This window comes from Rhododendron vialii, chromosome 3a (assembly GCF_030253575.1).
Source record: "Rhododendron vialii isolate Sample 1 chromosome 3a, ASM3025357v1".
Taxonomy (NCBI): Eukaryota; Viridiplantae; Streptophyta; class Magnoliopsida; order Ericales; family Ericaceae; genus Rhododendron; species Rhododendron vialii.
Genome location: NC_080559.1, coordinates 22,335,863 through 22,355,864, shown reverse-complemented (window position 1 = coordinate 22,355,864; position 20,002 = coordinate 22,335,863). Strand labels below are relative to the sequence as shown.

The following is a 20,002-nucleotide window of genomic DNA, read 5'->3' as shown; positions in this document are numbered from 1 at the left end:
GGTATCAAAACATGAAAGGCTGTGCACAAGAAACCACTTGCATTTTCGTAGAATGGTGATAAGCTTTTCATTATTACATTTGAAGCCATTTTTCCATGTATCCTCAAAAGGCCCAACAAAAACAAAGGGGAGCTAATCCAAGCTTTTATGATCAACTCAATCCTTCTGAGGAGCCACACAATCATCTCCAAGCATAATTAAAAGTAGAACTTTATAAATAGGATTACAGAGGAAAACTTCCGGTTAGGCGAATGTGGTCCAGGGTACTGCGTAAACCATACCTATGGACTGCTGCATTAGCAGCCCTAAATCCCCCACCGTAGGCTGGAGAAGCATCATGGGCAATCTGGTGCATGAAAAATTCTCCCAGTTTATTCTCAACACCAGACTTTCCGCCTTTCTTAGATGATGACACTGAGGACGATGATGAAGCTGCAGACGACGATGGCATATTTTTTAATCCGGGCATAACCTCTGACTCAAGCCACATGTATGAAAGCACTTGACAGATACCCTCCTCTACCTCAGGATTGAGATTGCGGTAGCCTGTACAATTTTTAAACAAGCATCGGAGAGAGAAACTGTTAAGGAAATGAATCCCACATTGCTTGGGAGTGGAATGGGTAATCACTTAATAACATCTGGGACCTCTCCACTCATTGCCAATTGGTTTTGAGATGGATATAAAGTTTCCACATGGTATCAGAGCAGGGCCTATTCCAACCCATATTTTATAAAATTCACAATCCACACCCCGCGATGACAAACCAGCGAAAAGGCTGCACGATGATAGGACCCAAAAAGTGGCCACACGTGACAGATCTCAAATGCGGCTGCACGTGAGGGGGAATGTTAAGGAAATGAATCCCACATTGCTTGGAAGTGGAATGGGTGATCACTTAATAACTATAGCTGCAAGTGAAGAAATGGTATCCATAGAATTTGTTCCTCTAAGCCCACATGATATTCTTAGAGGTTGTGTTTCTATGAAATGGAAAGTAATGAAAGGAAGAATACCTTTAAGACGTAACCACCCATGCATTAACTCGTGAGCAAGAATTGCACCTGTTAGTAATCTGTACAAAGCAAAGATGTGTCCCTTAGAGTTCAAAGGGATAAACAAACCGTTTGCCATGTACAAAAGTAGACAACAAAACATGAACTGCAACTGTTCAAGTGTAAACATCTAACATGAAACCGATTTTGTGAACTTCTTACCCACAGAAGATATTAACTTCGGCGAGAAAGAGCAGGGAGAGAGATCACCAAATCTTACCTTGGGAGGCCATATAGAACGAGAATTGCTGTGACTTCACATTTTCGAGTCAGCTTTTGAGGTTGTGTTCTCATTCCTATGAGTCGGTGGCCTGGGCCCCCTACTTTTGGTCTTTTAAGTATCTGGAATTTTTCAAATTAGACAAGAAAACATGAGGGAAGCATAACATAGATACAGAATTCAGTGACGACAGAATTATTTCCCATTGAGTTATTAAAAGAAAAAGGGAATGAAGTGGTTATTATGTTTATCAAACATACGCTGGTAACTGTCTGCTCTTCAGACAAGCACAAACCCCTTGTTTCAGGCATGTGATGGAAGCCCTGGAAAAGAACCTATCTTAATTGAAACGAATTTCACAACTCAGGAACACAAAGAAAAAAGGGAGAAATCATTACATTTTTCTCGCCTACAATCGCTTCATTAAGAGCTTGTCTTTCGACTAGAAGCATGGGAATTTGCTGGTCAAGTTTCATGTACATTCCTTCATAGTAGTCACGGATGGCGTGGTAAAGAGGTTGGCAATCACCAGTATCCATGATAGCAGATTCCATGCACTCTAAACATAGACTCCGTCCATCTCCCAAAGCTACATGTCTTGCATTCGAAGACTTAACAAGGAGAAGAAAGGGAGAATCAACGTCCATAAGACATACCGTAAGCCACATAATTTAACTTGCTACTGATAGCACTTCAATTTCAAACAATTATGGTGATAACATCACTTAAAAAGAAAAAAATGAAAACAACAAACACTATCTTAGATCAGTACCTCCAAACGTTCACAACTACAGCACCTGGCCGTGTTATCATCCTCATGTGAAGGACAATATTTTTGAGACCAAAAAGGGTGGCACCTATACTCAATCAAACCAGCTCCATTTGTTGGAATCTGAGAATATGTGAAACAAAGATGGTAGATGTAAATAAGAATTCACAGCAATACAAACTTTGAAGATGGATGGACTAAACTAGATCCATAGGATGTTAATGAGAATTCCAATGTTGATTTTGTAGTTTTGGCGTAAATTTACGTAAACTCAATTTGGAAGATCTCGTAGACTTCCATTTCTGAATAACTCGTGGAAGAGATCACGGATGTGACAAACACGTTTTACATTTTGCCAGTATGCTGACTCACAAGGGCAAACCAACTTCAGTGGAAAATCATCAATAAGGTACTTCTTATTACTGGAAGATCACAAATACAAAATAATTTAATTCAAGACATAAGGAAAACAGGAAAATGTTCCAAATTAATGTTCCCCTCACAAATTGGTGACAAACTTCACATTTGGGATGAGTCAGCTCTTTGAAGCAGGACTTATGGTACGCATCCTTCCCTGACAAAGAGAACTTGAAGCAACAGAAACAAAACCCATTAGGCCTAGAGTCCAGCAAAGATTGAAGAGCATTACTTGTTCTAATAAAAAATAATCCCCGTGATACAAAGGGTTAATCTCCTATTCATTAACTTTGATGCGCACAAGAGCCAAGAGAAGGGATAGCAGGGCACAATGTGGAAATGAATAACTAGGGCAAAAAACGCAGCATACCTCATGCTCAGTGATGGGGAAACCACAAGAACGACAGCAGAAGCACTCTGGATGGAAAAAAGTTCCCATGCATCCCAAATAGTTTCCACATCCAAGGTCACGTTTGCATCCACCGCATAATCTGCAAGTTTTAGTTGTTTGGAAGCACAGGCAATCATATTAAGGGTCTGAAACTTGTGACTTTGGAATATGCTATAGTTGCACTGTTCTAAATCTTCTGATTAATAAAACTGGGTAAGGAAGACCTAGAGCTACCATTAGAACCTAGATCTTCATTGTCTGCGGTTCCAGATAACATAGTTACAAAGAGATTTGGCAGCATGGCGAAACATTTTCTCACCTGGACAAACAAAGACTAGGCAATCTGCTTTTCATTTTGTATACTTTAAAATACAAAAAATCGATGCAAAAAGTTAAAAATCTCATGCATTGTAAGAAGTGCCGTAACTATTGTACAAGAAACTGTGTCATGTGCAAAATTGTGGTCTCTTCTACATAACAATTTAACCATTCATACTTCAGTAAACAGGCTTAGAAAACACTATAGTGAGACACTTTTTTACATTGCTGATGTAGAAAAATGATTCCCTCCAGACAGAAAGAAACTCCTTCCTGTAGGAGTAGGAGGATGCAAGTCCTTTACCAGTTTCAGCTCCTTGGGTCTCATGGGGATACAAGTATGGAATTGGTTCAACATGGCACAAGCTTTGCTGAGTTAATACCTCAGACTAGTCAACCATCCATTTGGCGTAGAGAAAACAGATCAGTTTCATGCCCCTCACTATTTCCAAACATGGTAATGAGTTACAATATTACGCTTCGTGGAATAAGACAAATATGACGGCAATGCTAATTGGGGTAGACTGGGTAACACAATTTTAACTTGTAACCACAAACCATTACCTATATTCTCTGCGATAATAGTCAGTAGGCACATAGGGAGGATAGTTTGAATGAAGGCTATCATGGAGTGCCCTTCGATCTTCATTATTGTCTGTTCTCCATCGGTATCCTGAAGAAACCCAAAAATTCCTAAATCTTGCAGGATCTCATTGAACAACTGACAAAACCCGAAACTCTTCTACAATATTGTAACATGTGAGGAGAAAGGAAGGAAACAAACTTCAAGTAGAAGTAGAGTAATTTCAGTATCCTATAAAACAATCATACCTGGTGGTCTCTTCAAATCCTCAGCCAAAGAAAGTGCAATTGCACGGTCTAATTCTTCTCTCTCCTTTTCTGTTCTAGAGCGATCATCCTGATGACGTTTGATGGACTTGTATTAGAAGTTTAGAACCTCGTCTTTTTTTTTGGTAAATTACATGTAGGAAATCCAATCAGCCAGACCAGAACACGATAACAACGACATATACAGTTGAAGATAACTGAATTAACATCTGGAGAGAAATTAATAAAAACAATGTTTCGGCAAAACCATGGCACATAAATTGCATGGTCCAAAATATCTGGTGATAATAGAAATAATTCCCAAAACAGGCCTCGTGGTGTGGGTCCATTAAGCTGAGTTAATCTATGCTCAAGCATCGGGTCAAGTTACATGCTACTCCAAAGATTTAGAAGCATATAAGGGTGTTCTCCAATCTAACAAGAAAATGGTGTCTCCTATTTAAGAAAAATATTTCGGATGCAAAAGTCTTTGTACACTAATAGAATAGCAACAACAAATCTTCTAAACTTGCATTTTTACTTACAACCACGAATCACCCTTTCTTCGAAAAACAAAAGGAAAGGACAACAACCTACGACTATGATCATAGTGAAGTATAAATCAGTTGAACTTACAAGACTATCATTTCAAAAATTTCTACAAGTCCCAGGGATGCCAATCACCCCAGCAGATCTCGCAAGTTATGAAGCTTCGGAAGGTCTCAAATCCTCCCAATAATGTTAAAAGGAGTACGATCTCTCTCTCTCTCTCTCTCTCTCTCTCTCTCTCTCTCTCTCTGAAATAACTGTGCATAGATGAAAATCCCAGCAATACTCTAAAGTATTACGATAAAACTAATAGAAACAGAACAATAGGGGCCCTGTCTTGTTACCAGGGATCTTGCTGGAGCCCGCCGAACCATGTTTTCCTCCCCAATATATTGCGGATAATGCCTGCCAGTAACTTCACGGTCTGAGCCACTCTTAAAAATCTTGCTCAGCCATTTCATAAACCTGGACTTCCTCTCACCGTCTGAAGAAAGAAAGTGTCCTGTATAAATCCCAGAAGCCATAACCACTATCAGTCAACACATTCCATTACATTCACGCGTATCAAAGCATACACTAAAAGATTTCAAAATAAAAGAGAAATTGAAAATTCCGAAGTAATTCCGTATGCAAGACAGACATAATGGGGGATAGATTGCCAATGGTTTAAGCTTGAAGGAGACACCGTACCGTAAATACAGGGCTGAGAGAGGTGGTTGACGTCCGAAGAAGACATGGTATTGAAGCAGCGTATGTATAGTTTTGCCTTAATGCGGAGGAGGCGAAAAGGGAAGAAAAATTTGAAAAGGACGGAGAGAGAAATAGGGAGAGAGAGAGAGAAGCGGAAGAAAGGGTGCGGAGCATAAAAGGGGAATAGAACAGAGGGTGGTGAAGGAGAACAATGGCATCGTGAAAAGCTAAGTTTTGGGAAAGAAAGAAAGAGAGGGGAATCTCTTGAGGAAGATAGGGGAGGGAGAATTTTAGAGAGAGAGAGGGGTGGAGGGAGAGAGAAGGAGGAGGGATTGGGCTGGGGGAGAAGAGATTCTTGGCTTGGGGAAAGGAAAGAAGAGAAAGTGGGAGAGATCGGGGAAAGACGAGGAATCTGCTGAGGCGGAAGGAGAAGGGAAAAAGTAGGCGTTGGACGGCTGAGAATCGGAGAGAGGGAGAGAGAAAGAGAGAAGTGATTTTTGAATATTTGAAGGAATTTTGATGCCGGGTAAAAGGTGCTAGTGCCACTGCGGATGGGCCTCCCTCGTATTCGAGAGATTTTTCGGTGCGGAGCGGGTATATTTCACGTAATATTCGTTCCGCGTATTCGAGCCGTCCGATATATTTTTGGATGGTTCAAATTGAAATTATCTCTCCTCTCATTCCAACACTTTTTCTCTCATTTTCTCTCTCCAAATCTGAGTCGTTCAAAAAAGAAACGGACGGCTCGAATGCGCGAGCGAGCACCACGTGATAGCCGCTCGGCACTGGAAAATTTATCCTCATATCCCCTCCGAATTACAGGATTATCGCCCTTCTTTTGTCAACTGCCCGGTGTTGTGGAGACGTCAGACGAACGCAAGATTTCGAATTTCAGACCCCGTTGGTTTAAGTTAATGGTTTTAGATTCTAATTATTATTCTTTTTGATTCTTATTTTTTTCTCTATCTTTTTTTAATCATTATTCTTATTTTCAATTATTATTCTATTTTTTTCTACACTCATTACCAACAAATTCAAATCCAAAATTTCAAAACGAACGGATCAAATTATATGTTTGGGGCCAAAAGTTCTACTACTCCGTAAAAGATTATACTCTAATACTAGTATATATATATGAATGACGATATTAGAGCAGTCACGGTGGAATAACAAAAATTATAGAGATGTTAAAGTTAATAATGTTTTTCTAAAAATAGTGTTCACAGTGGCATAACCAAACTTAACAACCTCTTAGTATCTTATCAAATTTTCGCCTTTAGAATATCCACAATGGCATAACCAAAAGTGATAAGTTTTTGAGTTAAAAATGTTTCTACACAATACTGCTCACAATGCTATAATCAAACTTAGCAACCTCATTAAAAATAATTAAATTTTGGATTTTGAATAACCAAAATTAGCAACCTTTTGCCAAGAACCAAATTTAATGAACCTCACATTCTCAATTAAACACACACATCATTACAAAAAAAAAACATTTTCTCTCTTCCTTTTTCCCCTCGTTCTCTCTTTCTTTTTCAAAAATGTTTTCAAAAAAATATTTAACTTAAAATTTTTGTTTTTAAAAATTGTTTTCCCCCAAAAATTATTTTTTAACTATTTTTAAAAAAAAATTTTCAAAAAAATTGTTTTGTATAAGAAAATGTTTTTTTTTCAAAATCTTTTCTTATATAAAAACAATTTTTTCAAAAACCGTAGTTACACAAAAGCTGTTTTTCTTTTTTTTAAAAATTCAAAAAAAGTTCAAAAATTATTTTCTATTTCTAATAAATAGTTTTTATTAGTCCCAAAAATTTTGTTACAAAAAACTATTTACGTTCACAGTTATTAGTTCTTTTGTAATTTAAAAATGTGATGTGGCAACTTTTAATTATTCAATTTTGATTATATCATTATGAATCTCTACATTTCTAACATTGACAATATCTTAAATGGATAATCAAAAGCTGATGTGACAACTTTTGAATATCCATTTTTTATTATAGCATTGTGGACACATAATCAATTAAAACTAGCAACTTTTTGCCAATAATCAAACTCTCTCTCTCTCTCTCTCTCTCTCTCTCTCTCTCTCTCTCTCTCTCTCTCTCATATTTTTAAAAGTCTTTTTGTTTTTCTTGCAAAAACAATTAAACTACTTTTTATTAAAAAAAAATTTTAAACAGTTTTTTTTTTCAAAAACAGTTTTTTAAAACATTTTTCAAACAATGTTTTTTTCAAAAAAATATTTTTTATATCTAATAACCTGTTTTTATTAGTTCGAAAATTATTTTTAAAAAATTATTTTATATGGTGACAATTTTTAGATTTTTATAGGTTGAAATTGTGATGTGGTAAGTTTTGATTATTCAATTTTGATTATGTCATTGTGGGTATTTACATTGCTAATCTTAGCAACCTCTTAAATGGATAACCAATAGATGATGTGACAACTTTTGATTATTTCACTGTGGATGCTCTTATTTTAGGCCTTTCCAGTAACGAATAAATTTTGAGAAAAAAAAAAGTTGCAATCATGTTGGTAGTTATTTATGGTAGTTAGAAATGTCAAATTATTTTCAGTAGTAAATAAGTTATAAATGGGTATATGAGTGAAAAAACTGTTGAGAAAGAAATGGTTGGTGACAAGTTGTTATGGTTAGTATGAATAATAATCTAAAATGTCAAAACTTGTTAATTAGTGTGAAAAAGATGGAAAAATGACCTACATTTTTTCAACAAAAACTTAATGAAAACGCCCACACGGTTGTTTGTAACTTATTTAATCAATGAAGTTCTTATTATTATTTTTAAATGACGATATTTTTTTTTTTTTGCCACACTTTGGGTGTGTTCCATTAACTAAAATAAGTACTTATTTTTTGAATTAAAAGTGATTTATTGTAAAAAATTGATCTATGTCGTAAAACAAAAAAAAATGTATTTAAAAAAAATCCTTAGCAAAACAGGGCACGTACAATGAGGCTTGAACCCTACTCTTCCACAACGGTGGACCAAATGTAACCATTGGCTACAAGCCCGTTGGTAATGACAATATTAATTATGTCAATGTAATTTAGAGTATATAAAAATACAAAGAAAGAATGTTATTTATATTTTTGATCAATCAATTCAGCTACTAATATATCATCATCTATAAATAACTACATATAATCTTTGCATCATTATCCATTTTAAAGCAACATGGTAGTAGAAATATACCACAATTTTTTTTCATAAACTTTTGGTTAGGCAAGTGTACGTTGGATTGGTCAAAACAATATTTGGTGGGTAAACTTATATAATTTAAACTTTTCGAGAAAAAATTTACTAAATTTTAACAAAAATCTGTAACATGAGTAGAGCAGTCGCCTGGATTCATTCGCCCTCAGTTTTCCATCCTCGTGGTGCTCCAACTCATCTCAACACCACACATTCTTGTAGGGAAAGATCCCACGAAAACTTGTGTTGCTAATGAGTGTTGAGACCTATGTCACCCACCACTAGGTCCACCACCACCTGGGGTAGGTTGCGGAATGGAGTGGGCTTTTCAGCACCGTGCAGTTTGCGTTTTTCAAGCACGAGCAAAATTTGTTGCATTTGATTCAATGTGGCCAAATGCATTTATCTCGGTATTATTTGGCATCGAATTTTCATGATATTTGACACGGCAAATGTTCTTGATGAACTCTACAAATGAACAATTTCAATCTTTAAAATGGATCATGCTCGTGCTCGAAAAATACAAACTGCACGGTGTAGTTCTCTTTGGAGACTGCTCAAAAGACTTCTTCTTGTGAACTAACGTAACATTTTTGTTTATAACTTGGTATGTCAAGTGGTTTATGTGCATCTTAACTAATTTTTCGAAGCTGTTAAAAAAAAAATTATTTTTTTGAAAAAATTTTCTTCGTCCATTAAAACCTGGATAAAATCTGTATGAATTGTCCTATATATACAAATTTATAATAACTAAGAAGTTTTGAGCATGAGATAAATGAATGAAACAAAATTACCTAAACCTAGACACGTACAGGCACTTACTGCAAGTGCAAGCCCAGCGAAATGTTGGTACATAAGAATCAGTCGCGAAAAAGGTAATAGAGAATCCTACAAGGACACCTAGCTCAAACCCTAGAAAGCACATATGAAATCTAGAGCACGGATTGCCATCCCAAGAGCCACACCAGCGCTTTCAAGACCCGTCGACGTGATAAATTAGCAAACTTGCAACCACAAACATAGGATGCTACTCCAAGGCAAGCCCCCGCTGACACGACGAGCTCTAGCCACGAGAAGCAAAACACCGGCAAGCAACAACCTCACCGACGAATCCTCGCGGCCATGGCGAGCAAGATAATAGTTCAACAAGTACAAAACCACCAGGAACCAAAACACAACAGCTGAAAACTACTAATTACTAACCCACAAATCTACTGGATCTTGAAAAAACCAAACCAGGACAAGATCACCGAACTGAGAGAATCCAACCGGGAGAGACTCCACATCGGGAGAAATTAGCCGAAAAAAAGAAACAAAAAAACAAAAAAACAAACTCCGACCACCACAAAAATCGCTTATTACCATCCAACCGGAGACGAGAAGCACGGCTGCCTTCGAACCACCACAATCCAGCTCCGAGTTTGCCGAGGAAGACACCGCGTCACAGAGTCACCGGGGCTACATTGCGTCACCAGGATTGCCGGAGCAAAATCTACAACTTTAGAGAGGGTGTTGATCAGCAGATCCGAGACCATCGACGCCGAGAGGAGGAGAACCAAGGGTGTGGAGGAGAGAGGGCAATGCGACGGTTGTAATCACCTCCAGCCCCCCCCCCCCCCCCCCCCCCCCCCCCAAAAAAAAAAAAAAAACCCTTGTTCTGGAAAATGGTTAGAGAAAAAAAGAAGAGAGAAGGAAGAGCGTATTTGGGACTCCAAGCATGAAATATAGAAAGAAGCAAATTCCTAAATTTCAAGATTGAGTTCTCGTAAATTAACAATTATCGCATGCAAAATACACTGAATGCAATCGACGGAAATAAGAAGAAAAAGATCTAAATCGATCCAACGGTCTTTTCAATCAATTGGACAACGATTTTATTGATAGAACCATAATAAAGAAAGAATACATCAAATAAGGCATCCATCTACCTAAAGAAGGGATAGAAGCCACATCGGAAGCCTAAACTCCATGTAAAAAAGACAATACCTCTCACTGTTTTTAAGCGACACTATAAAAACTCTGAATTAGAAAACCTAGCTAGCTAGAAGATGCAGGATATCCGCTACAAGCACCCCAACCACCTGGTGATCTTCCTTGCGCCTTTGGACCAAATGCACCAATTGTTGTGAGTAACAAATTCCAGTCCGAGTTCCATGGCAAAATGAAGGCTATCCCTCCACCACCAACAGATACGTCAAGTGATATTTGAATTCTTTTTTATTTTTTTTCGATGAAACGGAAAATTCAGATATTTGAATTCGACTCTCCTTAAATGGTAGTATGAATGGACTTCAAAAAAAGAGAAGGTACTAAATGGTACATTTTTTTCTCTTCTCTCTATTATCAAGTTATCAACAGTAATGAAGACGTATGTAATGATCATAGGACATCATTTTAAGAACTTGCAAGGGTTTGGAAATTACTCCATTTCCAAATCCAAATCAAATGGTCAAGCTTCTCTCCATATTCCTATCCTCCTTATATATCTCTCCACATATACTTTCTTTATTTTGGGCTCATCCCGAATCTAAAATCATACTGTAATTTGAACTGTTCATATTTTACATATCGTAGAGAAGAAAACTTCTATATGAAACCACTCGATGTATGTAAAAGTTTAGAGTGGTTTTCCCCTACTTATTAATGTCCACTCAAGTAAAAAAAATTAGGAATATATATGTGTGTGTGTGTGTGTCTATATATATATATATATTCTTAAAAAGTTACTAGTCAAGATTATCCATGTGAATCTGGACTAAAAGGAATTTGGAGGGATGATGAGGATGGAGCTATATAGAGAGAGGAGCTTGACCCCTAACTCATAATGCACTCTTGCTATTTTAAGAAATTAAAAACATAATTAATTGAATTTTGTGCTCTAGTGAAAACCCAAAGGCCAGTGTCTAGAGTTCAGAATTTTTTCTAATGAAAAAACAAAACGAAAGGTGGAATTGAATTTGATTAATAATTAAAGCGAAAAGTACTGCCTACACACAAAAAGAAAATGATAAGAAATACAGTATATATATATATATATATGGCATGTACATGCAATTAGAGGCTCACATCTGTAGAATGAGGAGGACAGAGCGTAAAGCCAGCCACAATCCAAAACAAAAGTATCGAAACTTTGAAGAAGTCATTTCCTCCAATTCCTCTCTTCCCACCAAAGGTACGTTTCAGCTAGTACTGTTTTGCTAATAAAAGAGTTTATTAAATTATTATTATTAGAATTAATACGTACTGTACAAATTATGAAGCTGAGGCTCACAGATGTGAAGCGTAAAGCCGCAAACCAAAACAAAGTATCGAAACTTTCAAATCATATCGTTTCCTTCAATTCCTCTCTCTCTCTCTCTCTCTCTCTCTCTCTCTCTCTCTGTATTTTTTTTTTTAAATTTGAACCATTTTTTGATTTGTGCTTATCATCCTCGCAGATAGGCCATGCTAATCTTTCTTTGTATCATTCCAATTTTATCGGATGTCCCCGAAGGGAGCTCTCTCTCTCTCTCTCTCTCTCTCCCTGAGTATACGATAATAGAAGTCAAGAAGGATCTTTTTTGTTTGTTATCCTAACTTCTAGCTAATACAAAGCAACTAGGCTCCTGCACAATTGTATCAACTTTTTTTCCCACCAATTATATGTATCATGAATGTCTATTGGCTTGTCTAATAAGAAGAAGAGAAACCCTATGTTTCAGGGATGGGAAAATCAGAAAATGAGTTTGTAGTAGGAAGCAGGATTTGGGAGCAGAGTCCACCGGCGCCTAACTTCGATTTATTTTGGGGAAAAAACTGAAATAGTCCTTGTAGTTAAGTATTTGTGTCAATTTGGTCTCTGTAGTTGTAATTGGCTCGATTTACACTCTGTACTTTTCATTTTGTTTCAATTTGGTCCAATTACTAACTTCCGTTAGCCCGCCGTTAGTCATTTAAATAACAAAATCATATGGCCCCCTTTTTTTGAGTTAAAATAGACTCGTTCGGCTAAATAAGCCAACTGGCTTATTTTTTTTATCCTTATTAAATTTTTTTTCGTATTTTTTAGTTTTTCGTCAATTTTTTTTGGGGTTATTACATCGTCATGACGAGAGGAATCTAAAAAGTAAAAAATTATGATCGAAATCCAATTTTTTTTGAATAAAGACAAAAAAATTAGGTTTCGATCGTAATTTTTTACTTTTTAGATTTCTCTTGTTATGACGATGCAATAATTCTCAAAAAAATGACGAAAAACTAACAAATATGAAAAAAATTTGAATAAGGACAAAAAAAATAAGCTAGTTGGCTTATTTAGCTGAATAGGGTTACTCATTCCCCTCTTGCCCTAATATACCTCTGAACCAAAACATAGCTCATTCTTCCATTCTCCATTGATAAAGAGGCACTTGTGAAGAAATTTGGTTATAATTTTCTACAAAAAGTTGCCATCGAATTCAACATTTTCATGATCAGCCATAAGGCATCATAACCACTGATATTGTCTACGTGTTCAACTTGTGGACAAATACTGAGATGCCTTATTATTTTGCATAGTACTGAAAATGCATATAGAACCCATGTCCAAAAGTCAAAACATGATATAGATCCAAAAGTCACAACATGATAAATAACCATATCCAAAAATCAGAATATTATATAAACTCAGTTCCAAATTTACCATGTCAAAACCTAATACATAGACATAATAAACCACCCAACTAAGTTACAATAAACCTAATTTAACAGCCCAAGTGGTTACAAAAAATAGTGCTCTATCATTCCATTCATTTTCCTACACTTGGCCCATGCATTGATTACTGACTAGGAATGTTGAAAAATAAACTTAAGCCAATTTTTTCGTCTTTATTCAAAAAAAAAAAAATTTCGATAATAATTTTTTACTTTTTAGATTTTTCTCGTCATGACGATGCAATAACCCCCAAAAAATTGACGAAAAACTAACAAATACGAAAAAAATTTGAATAAGGACAAAAAATAAGGAAGTTAGCTTATTTAGCCGAACGGGTCTGTTTTAACCCCAAAAAAAGGGGCCATAGGATTTTGCTATTTAAAGGACTAACGGCGGACTAATGGAAGTTAGTAATTGAACCGAATTGAAACAAAATGGAAAGTACAGAGTGTAAATCGAGCCAATTATAATTACAGGGACCAAATTGACACGAACACTTAACTACAAGGACTATTACAGTTTTTTTCTCCCATTTATTTTCATGGACTCCGTATTTTTTGTAATGATTATGAATGATTTTACTAGTAGAAAAGATGGAAAGCCTACTCTTAGTAAAAAGAATAATTGTATTGCACTCTTTTGTGATTTTTCCCATGGCCTTTTACCTATCACTCCTCCTCTATCCATTTTTCTTCGAATTTGCTTACTAATCAATTTATATAAGAAATTAATTTCTACACTCTCCTAATTGATGCAAACACTTTTTTTTTTAGCTGATGAATTTATGAAACAGTCCCCGCATGCAAATGCTTTTTACAAATTTCTAGAACTGTTTTGTAAATTCACCCGCTAACAGACAAAAAAAAAAAGTGTGTGCATCAAGTAGAGAAATGTAAAAATCAATTTGCTTTATATATCTTATCAACACACTTGTGATACAAATGGCTAGAGGTGAATAAAGTGTGGCTTCATGCAAGTGTTGGACATAAATACCCCTATATTGTTTGATGCCAGACAGCTATGTATGCAAGTGGGGTTGTTTGGCAAAATAAGTGAAATGACTTCTCTCTTTTTTTTTGTGATTATTCAAGATTTTTTCACATTTGTTAATTTTTTATCGATTTTTTGAGAATTATTGCTTCTTCACGGCGAGAGGAATCTAAAAAGTAAAAAATTAAATTTTTTTGAACAAAGACAAAAAAAATTAGCTTATTGGCTTATTTTTATTTTTATTCAAAAAAATGGATTTTAATTGTTATTTTTTACTTTTTAAATTTTAGATTCTCGTCTCGTCAAAAACCAACAATAATCCTTAAAAAAATGATAAAAAACTAACAAATTTTTTTTAAATAAGAACAAAAAAATAAGGCCTTATTCGTTTGGTAACTTTGGGTATTTTAGTTTTGGACTTTGGGTATTTTAGTTTTGGTAGTAGATGAAGAGAGAAATAGGATAATAATTGGAGAGAAGTGTAATGAAAACAGAGATAGAAAGAGAAATAAAATTAATAATTAAAAAAATAAGATAATAATTGAAAAAAATATAAGATAATAATTAAAAAATAAAATAAAATAAAATTTAAAAACGAACAAAGCTTAAATCATTTGACTTATTTTGCCAAATGACCCCTAAGGGCATCTCCAATCCATCTCTATTTCTCCAAAATAGAAGATGGATGTGACACATTGAAGAGAGATTTTGTAATTTTTTTTTTCTTTCACTTTTTGTACTTTTTGGGAGAATTTTTGAAAGACCCACCGTCCTTTTTAGAGTTTGGTCCTCCAAAAGTAAATTTGGTCCTTTAAAAATGGAGGACCAAAAGCAAATTTGGAGTATAAAATTTCTCCAAACTCTAAAAAGGACGACGGATCCCTCAAAAATTCTCCCAAAAAGTACAAAAAGTGAAGAAAAAAAAATTATAAAATCTTTCCTCAATGTGTCACGTTCATTGGAAATGGATTGAAAATGCTCTAAGTGATAATGGGTTATGTCTCTAAGTGATAATGGGTTATGTAGGGAGTCAGAGGTCTTGGTAACCGAAAGGAACATTGACCTTTTTATTTGAGCTTTCAGATACAGAGGAGACGCAAACAGAAAGTATAATTATTTTGGAAAAAATAAATATTTATATTTTTTGTTTATTTATCTATATTTCCTTTGCTAGAGTAATAAAAACATTTTTAAATTGTCTAATTTCGAGAAAAATCAACGTTACTTTTTTGGGAGTTGAAGCCATCTCCTCTCCTCCCAGTAAAGTTGAACACATTTTCTCCCTCTTTCCATCGCCTCCCTGCAAAAAAAATTTCACAACGGAACAACTGTGATAGAAAAAAGGAAGATCTCCCAGACCAAAGTAGGGTTTCGTTCACTCTCAGGCGGCGCGTGGAAAACTTCCAGCGGCGGTGGGACGAATGGACGCGGCAGCGCTGGACAAGATCATCGAACGGCTGATCGAAACCCGATCGACGAAGCCTGGGAAGCTCGTCCAGGTCACGGAGTCGGAGATCAAGCAACTGTGTGTTGCTTCTCGCGACATCTTCATGCAACAGCCCAATCTCCTCGAACTTCGAGCCCCCATCAAAATTTGCGGTACAAATCTATGCCAAAATTTGTTCATTTTACTTTAAGATTAGTGTTGAGTTCAGCATAAGTTTTTTTTAATGATTTTCGTTTCGGGTTTCTGATTTATGAGATTTTGAGGAGTTTTGTTTTGGAGTTTGAGCAAAAGGGTCGACTTTAGTTTTTGAGTTAACTCGTAGCTTTCTGGGATCCGGGAAGTCACGAGGAGTTGATTTATTTTTTGGGTTTTGCACGAGAGCAGGATTGTAGAGGCAGCTGCATTTGGGTTCAGGAGAGAAGCACAGTAATAGTTGTAGCTTTGCAGTTATGGGTGGAGATAGGATTTAAGTTCAATGTGATCAAATCTGAATTAAAGCCATAGCTGATGTGTTATAGCATTTAATAAGATGGGTTTTGTTTTTTTCATCAATGAAAATCACAGAATCTTAAAAATTTGTTGACAAGGTAGAATTTTGTTTACAAAATATGCTGACGAAGGAGTAAGCTTTTATGGTTTCACTAAGCAAAGACTGAAGCTACCTAGTATAGTAGTCTGGTAAACGCAATCTTACTCAGATTTTGTAGTTTCGGAAAAACCTGTGTTGGTCGTGAGGCAACGTTATAAATTGTAGTTTGTAATTCGCGAACAGGTGCACGAAGGAGAAAAGGTGTGGGATAAATTGCATATGCCAATTTTTTTTAACTTCTTTTAGGGTACATGGGGCAATTCTATAATTTCTGCGGGGCCAAAGTTGTAATTATTTTTCATAAGTGAACAGCAATGAAGATATCTGGAAATTCAGCGGGTTAAATTGACCCAGCTTGCTCTTCCTCACCAATGGCTGTGGTCATTGTTGATGTAATTGTTTGACGATTCAATTCACAATGTGAAACTGAGTATAAAATTAAATAATGGATTTCTATAAATTCTAGATATTGAATTTGTATAATTTAACAAAGGGCTGTTTGTTGTTGTAAAAAGTGATTGGCGTGCACTAGTAACATACAGACAAAGCAAAGCTGCGGTGCCTTGTAATCATTCCTGGCAGTGCCACGCAATCGTTATGCTTACCTGACCTTGTAACGGTTGTCATTTTGTTTCAGGTGACATTCATGGGCAATACAGTGATTTATTAAGGCTCTTTGATTATGGAGGTTTTCCTCCTCAAGCCAATTATCTATTTTTAGGGGACTACGTAGATCGTGGCAAGCAGAGTTTGGAAACAATTTGCCTCTTGCTTGCCTTTAAAATTAGATATCCAGAGAACTTCTTTCTTCTGAGGGGAAACCATGAATGTGCTTCTATTAATCGCATCTATGGATTTTTTGATGAATGCAAGCGCCGTTTCAATGTGAAAATATGGAAGTCCTTTACTGATTGTTTCAACTGTCTTCCTGTGGCCGCGCTAATTGATGACAAAATATTGTGCATGCATGGTGGCCTTTCCCCTGATCTGACAAACTTGGATCAGATTAGAACCTTACCCCGGCCAATTGCTGTTCCTGATACTGGTTTACTATGTGACTTACTATGGTCGGATCCTAGCAGAGATGTGAAGGGATGGGGAATGAACGATAGAGGAGTTTCATTCACATTTGGCCCTGATCGGGTGTCGGAGTTCTTAACCAAACATGATTTGGATCTTGTTTGCCGTGCCCATCAGGTTGACTCTAAGGTGTTTGTTGTTTGATTTTTAACTGACTTATTCTGGGTGCTGACTTTATATTTTTTCTTATTTAGGTCGTGGAAGATGGTTATGAATTCTTTGCTGAGAGGCAGCTTGTGACCATATTCTCAGCCCCTAACTACTGCGGTGAATTCGACAATGCTGGGGCAATGATGATTGTTGATGAAAATTTGATGTGCTCATTCCAAGTTCTTAAGCCAGCAGAGAAGAAAACTAAGTTGATGATGCCCACAAAAATGTGATTCTTGCAATTACTACTCCCTGGTTTACCAAGGTCAACTCACTACGCTTCAGTACCCTCTTCTTAGTATTCCAGTCTGTTTCGATTTTTCATTGGGTACCTATCACCTGCCCCATTTATGAGCTGCTGCTGGGTTGTGGGTTGGAAGGGTTGCTCCTTTTTTAAAACAATCATATCTTGTTTTTACTTAGATTCGTGTATTTGCAACAACTTTATCTCAGTGTCTTGTCCAATTTGGGATGTCCCAAAAATACATTTCTACTTTGAAAAGTCAAGTTATTAAATTTGTATATTTCCCGAACTACCCCTTGAATATGAATATGAATATGAATATGAATACTCTTGAAATTAGGGATAAAGTTGCAATATGAGATAATCAATTCATTTATGTTATTAGTGCTCTAAATGCATGTCCCCCTAAAGAGTTGTAACTCCTAAAAGGGCCGGAGTGAGTATTACTATTACAGTATATATAGTGAAGGTAGGAAAATGTGTTTTTTATTGTCTTACACCTCTCTTTCTCAGAAACGGTGAGACCATAAAAGGAAAGTGGAAGTTGAATGGCAAAAAAAGCCATCTCTTATTTAGTTGTCATTTAAAACAAGAGGCAAATCAAACTAAACCCTCGAATACGACAATTCTTTTGGTTGCTTTTAAAGAGAGATGAAGATTAGGAGTTGAAAAGTGTTTATGGCTTTACGCTACATGGACTTTTGGTTTTCCAGCGAGTACCACCAGCATGGATCCTTCTGAATTGAAACGAATCCTACTTTAGTAGATTTTTTCATTCCTTGTTTTTGAGAAACATGGCCTTGAAAAGTACATGGCAAGCAACTTCTGTTTTTCTTCCTTGTAGGGTGTTGATGCGGAGAATGGTTGTCATCTTTCTTCTACATGGTAGGGTCGACAAGTAGTTGTAGGATTTGAGTATGTTGAACAAATCTGAGCTTGAGCTCTCTTTGGGTTCACTTTCTTAACTGGTCCATGTTTCCAGCTGAATTGTGTTTATAAGATTATACCATATGATATAGTTATGTGGGATTAGGGCTTAACATCACTGCTTTTCCGGCTGGAGTAGCCAACCGTCGTGTTAATCATTGGGACCATTCTTTACAATTCATTAAAAAAAGAGTAGTTAATGTCTAATTTCTTGAGTGAATCTAATTGAAACACAATTATCCACCACTGCTGTTACGTTGCTTGTTCCGTTACATTGGCAATCCCATTTTTTGGTCTATAACCATGTTATTGCAGGGAGGGTAGCTATACGGAAGTTGCTTCAGAAGTTCCTCCATATGCAGCGAGACAATCGCAGAGCCTTCATGCTAATTGCTGCCTGTTGACTCAACTTATCTGGAGAGGAGATTCAAAGGCGGATGGGGGGTGATCTCAATCTGGCCGGTCATGTAACAAGAGTAGTAAAGAATTGTCCCCCTTGATCCATCTCTTTTTATCTTTTCTGGGTTATCTGCGCAGATCTGTTCTACCTCGCCCTTTTCTTGAGGAACAATAGCAGATCATGTAAATATCCTGCATTCCAACAGACCAGCTTTGGTTTTGATCATGGGCGCCAAAAATGGCTCAATTTCACTTCCTAGCATAAGCTTTGTTGTGCCGTGTGTGTGCCTCAAGTGGATCTTTCAAAGTTTTCCATCGACTGTCTGAATAGATGCATTTGCCCTTTGGTTTTTTTTGGTAATTTAAGATTTTCATTTTCAAAAAAAAAAAAAAAAAACTCAATTAACCAAACAGTGGAGCCACCCACAAAAACTAGGCATACAATCTAGGCTTGTTACAAAAATCAAAGGATCGAAAAAACTGACCGATCGGTTTGGTTGTTGGTTGGGGTGAGGCTGGTTTTTTTTCCGGACCAAACCTAACCGACCGACTATATATTTTATATATATTTGTATATTTTACATTTATACACTTTAAATTAAATAGAAATTTTAATATTTCGAGCGGACCGGAATCTCCGACCAGATCGAACCGAACCAAAATCAACTCTGGTCGTGATCGGTCTTGGAAATATTTAAACCAAACCGAATCGGTCTTCGGAAATTTCACTCCTAACCGAAATCATCCAGAATACAATCATAGAAAGGGAAAGCGAGTTAGGAACAAGCTCCCACCTAACCAAAATCAACTCTGGTCGTGATCGGTCTTGGAAATATTTAGACCAAACCGAATCGGTCTTCGGAAATTTCACTCCTAACCGAAATCATTCAGAATACAATACAATCATAGAAAGGGAAAGCGAGTTAGGAACAAGCTCCCACCTTAAGAGCATCCACAATGGTATAATTAAAATCAAAGGTGTAACAATCCGTGCCAGTTGATCAGCTAACCATTCGCCTAACTATATGGCTCAAAAGGTTAAAC

General features: G+C 36.4%; 2 protein-coding genes and 1 non-coding gene across 3 annotated transcripts; 1 reads left to right on the top strand and 2 right to left on the bottom strand.

The window, feature by feature from the left end:
- Nucleotides 1-20: 20 nt before the first annotated feature.
- Nucleotides 21-5,746, bottom strand: LOC131320471 (protein DA1-related 2). The gene is made up of 12 exons (XM_058351189.1): nt 5,239-5,746; nt 4,893-5,050; nt 4,003-4,090; nt 3,736-3,844; nt 2,833-2,953; nt 2,549-2,632; nt 2,049-2,168; nt 1,675-1,887; nt 1,537-1,599; nt 1,277-1,398; nt 1,018-1,076; nt 21-546 (listed from the first exon to the last, which is right to left on the bottom strand). Exons 1-12 carry the CDS (start codon nt 5,282-5,284, stop codon nt 224-226), a joined length of 1,506 nt encoding a protein of 501 aa, XP_058207172.1. The 5' UTR covers nt 5,285-5,746; the 3' UTR covers nt 21-223.
- Nucleotides 5,747-11,853: 6,107 nt separating this feature from the next.
- On the bottom strand, nt 11,854-11,958 carry LOC131321547 (U6 spliceosomal RNA). Its single transcript, XR_009198578.1, has one exon. It is a non-coding gene; the product is annotated as a U6 spliceosomal RNA (small nuclear RNA).
- Nucleotides 11,959-15,134: 3,176 nt separating this feature from the next.
- On the top strand, nt 15,135-19,223 carry LOC131320469 (serine/threonine-protein phosphatase PP1 isozyme 3-like). The gene is made up of 4 exons (XM_058351188.1): nt 15,135-15,721; nt 16,796-17,355; nt 17,433-17,653; nt 18,875-19,223. Exons 1-3 carry the CDS (start codon nt 15,544-15,546, stop codon nt 17,619-17,621), a joined length of 927 nt encoding a protein of 308 aa, XP_058207171.1. The 5' UTR covers nt 15,135-15,543; the 3' UTR covers nt 17,622-17,653; nt 18,875-19,223.
- The last annotated feature ends 779 nt before the right edge of the window (nt 19,224-20,002 follow it).

Bases quoted from the DNA above. Each gene is read 5' to 3' on its own strand.
- LOC131320471 (XM_058351189.1), bottom strand. From the start codon at position 5,284: ATGTCTTCTTCGGACGTCAACCACCTCTCTCAGCCCTGTATTTACG. The intron at 4,091-4,892 runs GTAACAAGACAG...AAACGTCATCAG, and splicing joins GGGCTCCAGCAAGATCCCTG to GATGATCGCTCTAGAACAGA. The intron at 1,077-1,276 runs GTAAGATTTGGT...TGCTTTGTACAG, and splicing joins GTTCTATATGGCCTCCCAAG to ATTACTAACAGGTGCAATTC.
- LOC131320469 (XM_058351188.1), top strand. From the start codon at position 15,544: ATGGACGCGGCAGCGCTGGACAAGATCATCGAACGGCTGATCGAAACC. The intron at 15,722-16,795 runs GTACAAATCTAT...ATTTTGTTTCAG, and splicing joins AGCCCCCATCAAAATTTGCG to GTGACATTCATGGGCAATAC. The intron at 17,356-17,432 runs GTTGACTCTAAG...TTTCTTATTTAG, and splicing joins TTGTTTGCCGTGCCCATCAG to GTCGTGGAAGATGGTTATGA.